At 37.2% G+C, this 9388-nt stretch overlaps 1 protein-coding gene and 1 pseudogene across 3 annotated transcripts; both read left to right on the top strand.

Annotated features, from left to right (window-relative positions):
* The first annotated feature begins 1725 nt into the window (after positions 1–1725).
* Positions 1726–4456, top strand: LOC120486868 (HMG domain-containing protein 3-like; annotated as a pseudogene). Its single transcript, XR_016146656.1, has 9 exons — positions 1726–1831; positions 1919–2058; positions 2163–2367; positions 2631–2735; positions 2826–3015; positions 3107–3248; positions 3446–4087; positions 4187–4249; positions 4365–4456. The product of XR_016146656.1 is annotated as an HMG domain-containing protein 3-like (transcript).
* Positions 4457–4519: 63 nt separating this feature from the next.
* LOC120485785 (uncharacterized) lies at positions 4520–7516 on the top strand. 2 transcript variants are annotated; one of them, XM_089123145.1, is made up of 13 exons: positions 4520–4636; positions 4713–4832; positions 4917–4964; positions 5040–5123; positions 5225–5290; positions 5821–5881; positions 5994–6044; positions 6136–6180; positions 6269–6333; positions 6436–6485; positions 6837–6865; positions 6946–7098; positions 7217–7516. In XM_089123145.1, exons 5-12 carry the CDS (start codon positions 5229–5231, stop codon positions 6958–6960), a joined length of 378 nt encoding a protein of 125 aa, XP_088979271.1. In that variant the 5' UTR covers positions 4520–4636; positions 4713–4832; positions 4917–4964; positions 5040–5123; positions 5225–5228; the 3' UTR covers positions 6961–7098; positions 7217–7516. The 2 variants fall into 2 exon arrangements, with proteins under 2 accessions (XP_088979271.1, XP_088979268.1); XM_089123142.1 differs by having other exon boundaries at positions 5821–6044.
* Positions 7517–9388: the final 1872 nt, after the last annotated feature.

The raw sequence follows: 9388 nt of genomic DNA, 5'->3' as shown, positions 1-9388 counted from the left end.
TTTCTTAATACATTTATTAACAATACTAATCTGTCTGACATTTGGAGAATAGCTAACCCGACTGGTAGGGATTACTCCTTTTACTCCGCATCGCATAACTCTTACAGCAGGATAGATTATTTTCTTATAGATGCAAAACTAACACCTTATGCTGTAAATCCGAAATACCACTGTCACAGTCCTTCGTCTGCACCAGTCTGTCTCGTCATCTGCACTACACTTCCCCGGATCCTTTTGTTTCTACTCCTGGACTCACTCCCCAATCAGCCACCTGTTCCTCGTCCTGTCATCATCATTTTCACCTGTTTGCACCTCGTTTAGTTTGATTCCCCTGTGTATTTAGTTCCTTCTCATTCAGTCTGTCTTTGTCGGTCGATGTTGAATGTTACCTGGTGTACCCCGTCTTCCTGCCTGTACTTTTGTAATAAAACCTAATCTTCGTGTTCAAATGGACTTCTCCCGCTCCTTCTACCTGCACTCCTGCACTCCCACCACCACACCCCGTGACAACCACAACATTTTGATCTCAGATCACAGTCCCCTTACGTGTACTCTGAATATTCAAAACATCGCGAAACCACAGATGAACTGGAAGCTAAACCCTCTCTTATTAACCGAAACAGAGTTCTGTGATTATTTAAAATCGCAGATATCCCTTTATTTTGATACTAATGATAATTCAGAAACCACCCCTTCTGTTCTTTGGGAGGCATTCAAAGCATTTATTAGAGGCTCTAATTTCATTTGAAGCATCTAGAAGGAAACTGAACAAAGCTAGATTGCTCGAACTACAGTAGACATCCAAATTAACCTCCTAGATAAAGAAAATGCCAAAACCCCCTCCAGTGACTTGCACAAAAAGATATCTGCCTTAAAATATGAATATAACAAGATACTCTCGGCAAGGATTAGTAAGGCATTTTTTTATTCAAAACAAAAACATTTTGAGTTTAATGACAAGCCACATAGACTCTTAGCCCGGCAACTCAGAAAACAGGAAAATGATCGCACGATACATAAAATAAAATCTGATAAAGGTGAGATTCTGATTAATCCCAAGGACATTAATGATCGATTTCTCCAATTCTACAAAAATTTGTACACGTCCAAAAATAATACCGACCATATAGCTATGCAAGATTTTTTAAAAAAGTGCAATCTCCCCCAGCTGGATGAAAATGAGGCAGCTCAGCTCAATTCTGAAATTTCTGTTGATGTATATCCCACATATATCTCTGCCTATAGCAAAAACATTGTCACCTGTGGAAACTTTCATTTGCCATTTTTCTGTGTGTAGCTCTCTGTATTGTGCTTCTGCCTGAAGGCCATCAGGAACAGGTCCAACATAATGTTGCTTTTTTAAACCCTTACAAGGCAACTCAATGCTGCAAATATTGTGAACCTCTGATAACCTTCTTATTATCTGAGCAAGTGGAAATTCCGGCTTTCTTACAAACCTCTTTAGTTTATGGAGGTAATTCTCATACGGAAAGGCAGAGATAGAGTCCAAACAACCATGTAGCTGTACATCTGCAGATAAGTGGACCAAAGCATGCACATTATAAACAACTGCATCTCTGCCATACAGCTCCCCAAAGTGACTTACAAACATGGTGAGCAAAGTGTTTGCATAATTACTATACACCAAGCAGAGCTTTGGACTGACAAGGATGCAAATACCTGTATATAACAACATAAAGTTGTTGTATACATTACTGTCTACATATGGTGCCAGAACAACAGGGCCTGTATACAGGAGAAATTGTCTTAAGTGATCCAAGACTCATCACAAAAGATGCCAAGATAGTGACATTTTCTGGTGTAATCCAAGGTATGGTTATTGTAATATTACATTAACATGTGCTTTCAGATATTTTTTATGGATATTTTAGATTCATGCATTTATTTACTTCTTTAGGCATATCTACTTACTACAGACAGTGCCCAAACTGTGAAATGGTATATAGGTACCAAGAGTGGTCAGATGGAATACATAATTTCAATGACCACATTCTTTTGTCATTACATTTGTGCATGTTCCTAAGAAACTCAATACAGGTATGTCACAATCCCAATGCGTTGTTTTCCTATGAATTTTTCAAGTTGCTGTTTTTTTTTTCATTCATTCATTCAATGTATTTTTTTAACTTGTTTAATTCCAGAATAGTACAGCAGTAAGTAGGGTAATGGAAACATTACATTCAATTGAAGGTGGGCCTTTTCCTAAAAATGAACTTGTTTTACAAGCCTATTTGCACTTTGAGGCCATGACAGAACTGGATTATCATTACAACTGTGTCACTTGTGGGCACTACCCAAGTGTAGTCGTCATGGATCTACACAAGAAGGGAGCCTTCGGCATGCCTGGTATGTTTAAACATTTATTGTTTGATATATTTAAAAGTTTATTTATAACTATAGTTTCTTAATTTATTCACAAAATATGTTTATCCAATCACATCCACATTTTAAAGGTTTTTTTTTATTTGTATTTGTATTTACATTTTTTCATAATCCTATCATTTCATAGGCATAAATTGCATTCATGCATGAATTGAAATGTAAGTTAATGTAATATAGCCTACTTTTAAATACTATAGTCTTTGTTTCATTTTATTAATTTATTGTAGTGAGTGAAATTGACCCCCCTCCACCAAATTATGATGGCTGTGTGGATATTGAGAAGTTTTGGGAGGCAGTAACAGTAGAGATGATAAGCCGAGGTTTTTATACAAGTATGTCTCGCATCACTTTCCAGATATAAAGCCTTTTATCTAAGTTTCTTTCTTTAACCACAGTTTAACTTCTTTCTCTTTTATTATTAGGTGGGATGAGGAACCCCTTAATTGTGCCCCAAGCTACAGCTTTTGGGCGCCATGGATTGGTATTCATACCAGATCATCCAACAACGTTCTCAACACAGAGTACGCTAAGCTTCATGTGTCACAAGACTCATCTGAGGATGACGTACCACTTACAGAAGAAAGGCTTGCAGATGAGCTGCTAAATATCCGGGTATGGTTTGTTACATCACAACAATATATTAATTGAGATGTTTTGTTCTGTCATGTGTAATAATTTTGTTGCAATCTTTCTTTTTGGCTAGGTTGAAGAAATAAGGGCCCTTTGTATGGGATGTGGAATAGATCACAAAGGTTCTAAAATGGATTTAATTATCCGACTAAAAGAGAGGATGTCAAATAGAGTCACCTACAACAAGGTTTTTGAAAAAGTGTGGGGTGCATCTGGTAAGTCCGACTGTACAGTTATGTATTAGGGAGGCATAAAAGTATTGCTATAACAGTTCTTGTTTACATAATCATTTTGCTGTTCAAATTGAGGCGATGTGATTTTTGTCAATTGTAAGATCTCTGATTATAAAACTGTATAAAGATTGACAAATTGAGTATTCATGGATTATGAATTGACATGTCTTTCACTTTAGGTGGCTGGGCTGTTATAACCTGCCCTTGTGGGGTTGTGTACTCTGTGAAATTTAACATCAGAGCAGAGAGCCCTCGTGATTATGCTGATCTCCTGCTTTCATGGAAACATGTTCCCAATGTTGCCGTCTACGACTTCCCAAGGGGACTAGCCTCTCATGCAAACCATCGTTCAAAGAATTTATTTAATCCTTTTGAGGGTCGATTATTGGAACCATCTGAAGAAAATATCAAGAAGGCATCAGAAAATGACTTGAAAGTCAGTTTGCCATGGCTTAACCACCGGAAAGAACCAGCTGATCAGGATGGTCATCCTGTTACTGGTTCATGTGAGCATTTTGTCTTGTCTGATGTGTTCCATCAGAACAACAGTAAGGATCCTAGGGATTCCTTGAGAAAGATTGGCCTTGTCCCGGAGCTTGCAGGAAAAATCAACAGTCAGAGAGCTGAGCAACTCTTTTCAGATATGAAGAAAAAGAACTACTTCCTTAACATGATGAAACCATCATCCCACATTTTCCTTGCAAGAAATATTTTGCACCATAAAAATGTTGCACGGAACAATACGGTTGTGAAGCAGTTAAGAAAATGTATAGATGATGACACGGAATTACAGTTTGATTGCAATGGAAAGATAATTTTGGGTAAAGTATTATCACTGTGTGTATGTATGAATATTTGTGTGTGTGTATGTGTATACCGGTATGTAAATAAATGTGTATGTATGCGCTTTTGTGTTTTAGGTGCAGCCGTGAATCCTCGATCTTCCAACACTGTTGATATTGCAGCATGCAGTCAAATATCAGGTATGAAGGTGCAGCTGTTATTGTTGTAAGATCAATCCTATTTGATAAAAAATATTATATATTTACATGTATTTGTATTTTTATTAGAGTGAGGATGTTTGTTTTTGTGTTTTAGGTGCAGCCATGAATCCTCAATCTTCCAACACTGTTGATATTGCAGCATGCAGTCAAATCCGGTATGAAGGTGCAGTTGTGGCAAAAAGCTAAGACATCTTTGATTGAGATGAAGTGATAATTCATGTTGTTTATCCTTCTTTTTTTAAGCCACCATATGAGAAGAGCACACGTCACAGTGTGACAAGCCACAAGCCCTTCTGGGCAGTGGAGGACATGCTTCCAAACAAAGCCGTTTGGGGCCAACCATTACCAGAACATCTTCAGAAAATGGTAATCATTAGTTTGTGGCCATACTAAAATTCTTAAAACATGTTCTTGGTTTATACGTTTTCATTTTATTTTTCAGGTTGTAAGTGTATTGGACCCTAACAGTGACCCAAAGGAACGAATTGTTTCTGTGGGGTCGACTGTGCTGCTGCGTTCCGATTTTCTATCTTTAGGATTGTCAGAAGGAGTTGAAGCAACGGTAAAATTATTTTTTATTTGTAAAATGAGATGGAAAAATATCAAAGGAACTGATTTTATTTGTTTTTATTTAAAAAATATATAGATTTTGAACTGTTGCCTACGAATCATTGAGCACATCGCTTTCCGCAGGGTAAGGTTGCAGTCTCGAAAATTATATTGAAAACCGGATGCATTTGCATGCATCTGATAATTGTTTCCATTACAGGATATCAGTGTGTATGTTGCTAATTCTTACGTGGTAGCAACCTGGCTTCCGCCACTCTCTGGTTTCCCAGAGTTGTCCCTTCCGGTGAGTTCTGGAATGTTTTATTTTGTGGAAGATTTTACTATATCTGAATATAATGAACATTATAGTTCCTAGGCTCTGATATGTTTCTACATAAATTTTAGGCTAATGTCGGCCAGACAGACCTTGTGGTTCTGCCTGCTTGGGTACCTGGCCACTGGCTGCTGTGTGTAAGTATTATAATTTATATGAGAACAAAGTTAACAGTAAGTTGTAATTTAAGCAATATCCAATAATCTAAAGGATAATTTAATGTGTACTAAACAATGTGCTGTTGAATTTAATTCATTTTGAGATTACAGCATTGCACGTGCATTTTACAGATTATGAAACCAAAGACAAGAGAAATGTATTTTCTCGATTCTATTCAACAAGCAGCATTTGGACCATACATTGACACTTTCAGGTTATAGAAATGTTCAGTATGTGTTCAGAGATTACAGTGGTTCTGTTTTAAACTGTAATCTTTTTTTTTATTTCTACCATTTTGTTCATTAACTTTTATTTTGTGTTCACTGGAATTTTTAGTGCATAACTGTTTTGCGTCAACAAACCACAGATATGACCCTTGTTTGCAAAGATAGTATATAGATATAAGATAGTATAATATAGATAGTTTAATTGACATTAAGGACTACATCTCTAAACAATGGGGAATTATAATTATTATTTTTTATTTATTTTTTTATTTTTTTTACAGGAACATTGCAAAACTCATTGACAACCGAGAGTGGACAGAGAAAACTGCGATTAAATTTGAAGTGAAACATTTCATTTAAATGCAAACAAAAGTCTATTTCATTACACAATGTGTGCTGATGAAAGAAAATCTGTGAAGGTAAATGTATGTACTTGTTTTAATCCAAACCACAGGGAATACCCAAGCAGGCAGGTGGGAACAACTGTGGAATCTACATACTGATGGTAGGTTAAATTTTAATTGTTATTGTAGTTAATTATTGTAAATTATACCCTGCTCATGAGTCATTTTCTTGCACTTTGTGAATTGTAACAGTACACTCTATACATGGCTTTGGGGCTCCGATTTGATTTTTCAGAGGTATGTCATTACCTCATTTCATATTTCACGTTAAATAAACAGACATCCATAATTGTTTATTAATATTATTATTATTTTTTAAATTCAGGATGACATGCCCCTGATCAGGAGGTGGTGGTGTGCTTTCTTACTGGACAACTTCACTCTGCAAATGTATGTAGCTGTTTGCATGTTCCTACATAAACATTAGTTTATATATGTACTATATCTACCAATGTACATGCCTACCTCTTGTCATTTTTTTTTTTTTTTTAGCGCTCAACCTTACAAAAGGCAATGTCTTCGGGGAGATTCAGACAAAGCAGGTAATTTATTGTACACACATTCATTAAGTAAGCAATTTCTTTGAATAGTTTTCTGGTAAAACTTCCATTTGTTGGTGAAACAATGGAGTTATTTGTCATTGTTCAAGACAGGCATGTTAAGGGAGGGCTTTAGTGAAGCGCTGCAGAGCTTCTGTCCTATCGGTGGAAACACAGTGTGATTTTGTGCTTGGTGATACAGGTCCAAGGCTATTAACACCGCCCGACCCTTGAAAGCCCTGGCTCACACTGGCCCGACAGTGGGGAAAGCGGCTAATGTGTGTTGGAGCGATATTTATTTTAATATTATCTTTATAAGAGAATATTAATCTATTTATTTATTATTTTATTCAGAGCATGCAGTTATGACAACAGTATATCAGGTTTGTCTGAACCAAGGTTTATATTTTTTTCAACAACATTTATATACAAGTATAAATAATCATGTTTTTTGTTTCAACAGCTTCCCATGAAATAATTTCCGAGATCCTCAAGGAAGTTGTTTTAGCAACTGGTGATTCTGCATATTTGACACTTTCACTAGTATGCAGATGGTTTAGGGATGTGGTCACAGATGAATTTTTCTGGAAAGCAGCACACTTTGCCTGGCTAGACAGTAAGATGTTTTTTTCCTGTTCAATGCACATTTCTTGGATTGAAATTTGTGTTATGTGACATTTAAACTTGAATCTCCACACTTATACCTTTTCTGTATTTTGTCTTTACATTTTAAGGTGTGGTCAACTGGAAAAAATTTTCTCTGGACTACCGAGAAGAGTTTCGACGGATCTACAGCATCAGGGAATGCTCGGAATGCTTGGAGCTTTTCAAGTCCTATCCACCAGGGTACAGGGGAAGAGGAAAACGAGGGGAACTGCTGGGCTTTTACTCCGAAGATGTTTGTACAGGATTTTGCTCGCAGGACTGTTTCTTTGCTGCAGGAAATGAATTTCTGTGAAACTCAACTTGTACATGGGAATGTTTGGAGCCCATAATAAAGAAAAAGTGTCAGTCTTTGTTTTGTTGTGTTCTTAAGAGCATGTATAGATACTCCCTTATAAGTTTATTATAGAACAACCATAATTATTGATTACATTTTTGTAAACGCACAAATACTATAATTACCATAGCTAATTTGTGATTACCATGACTTTTTGGAGCTATAATCCCGTATGATCAGTGAAGTTTGACAGCCGTAAATGTAGTTAAAAAAAAAAGTTCGTAGGATCTAACGGAAACTTGTGGTTACTATCAGGTGAGACTAGTGACTTGTCCGGTGACATTTGCGCTCTCTCTCTCTCTCTCTCTCTCTCTCTCTCTCTGTATATATATATATATATATATATATATATATGTATGTATGTATGTAGAGGGAGAGAGATGTCATTAACTTATTAATTTACAAAAAAACCTAATTCAGAGGTAACGAACCATCTAACTTACTACAGCTGTTGAGGGAGTGATTGTGAATTAGACCATTATTTCTATTCTCTTTTACTTCAATGGAATATTGTGGAATCGCATTAATGACCGCAAAATCAACAAGTGTATTCGTCTGTTGTGTTCTTCCGCATTCCCAGCCTGCCCAAAGCGTCACACTTCTCTGCACCAATAATCTGTAATAGCGTCACACTTCTCTGCACCAATAAGATCATCTTTATTATAAACCAATAAACGTTAAGGTGGGCGGGGCGACACGTGTCGCTCCGCCCAAAAGTGTCGCCCCGCCCCATCGTCCAGCGTGCACCCTGGGGTACTACAGCTGTGACTGCAGTCAGAGGAAAACTTTGAGTTACAATATTTTTTAACATTTAATAAATTGTTGGTTGCCATGTGACGCAGTAAAACATCTGGCAATTACCTTTCAAATTTTCTATAAATATATTTTACATCCGCGATCAGGAGCGGTTCTAGGGTGAGTGGATATCTGGGGCTTAACCCAGAGAAATCCATGTATGTGTCACGATACAAGAAATAAACTTTAAATAAAATGTTTGTTTTTTTTAAATAAGGTGAATATTTCTTGTGTAATGACCTCAAATAATTGTTAAATTTGTTTTTTTGTTTATTGTACATAATCTGTACTAATATAATGTTAACAGTATAAATGTAGAAAGCCTCAGAAAATATGTATACTGTTGGGGGCGCTGTGGGTTAAGAAGACCGGTTCGAAAAAGAGAGAGAAGAAGTGTAAAAAAAAGCGCAGTTCACGCATGTTGTTGTTCATGTAAAAATTGAGCTCAAAAATCTGTCACAGAAACAAAAGAGAAAACAACCGGAGCAAATAAATCTACAGAAAAGAACTGATTGTCGTCGTTATTGTCCAAGGGGGCAACATAAAATTGGTGTTTCTGCTCGGTTGTGACGGATTTCGGGAAGAAGAAAGCAGCAAGTGATGAAACGAGCCGCGAGTGCAGCGCGAGCTGAGAACGAGCCGCGATTCACGGAGAGAGTGGACTTTGAAACGGCGGAAAAATAACTGCAATCTGCGAACGTGAGTTAAGTTAATCTGTTCAGTGAGTGGCCATAATGTTGCCTGTGTGGGAAGCTACGCTGGATGAAATAGAGAGTAAATTACTCGAGTTATCTGCTTCGCAACTGAGAAGTTTGTGTGAAATGTTAATGCTAAATGTGGGGGAGGATGAGACACACACGCCTCGCGCGCTGAGAAGACGCATTCTGCAGCATTTAGAGGGAGATGATGTTGTTTCACTCGAAGATGAAGGACTGTCTATGTTGTTAGAGACAAAGGAAAAGATTGAAAGTTTGAGAAGTGTTGACGAAGAGGAAACCGAGAGCTCATCCAGTGCAGGGGTTGAAGCAACCAACGAGGTGCAGCGAAAAGTTGACTTGGAGCGCCACTCTGTGGGCGTTAGTAGAATTGCATCGGAAAAACCTGTGGAAAA

The sequence above is a fragment of the Pimephales promelas genome, chromosome 2 (genome assembly GCF_988280905.1).
Source record: "Pimephales promelas chromosome 2, fPimPro1.hap1.1, whole genome shotgun sequence".
Classification (NCBI taxonomy): domain Eukaryota; kingdom Metazoa; phylum Chordata; class Actinopteri; order Cypriniformes; family Leuciscidae; genus Pimephales; species Pimephales promelas.
The sequence above is the reverse complement of the archived record's forward strand: the minus strand, read 5'-3'. Positions and strand labels throughout refer to the sequence as shown.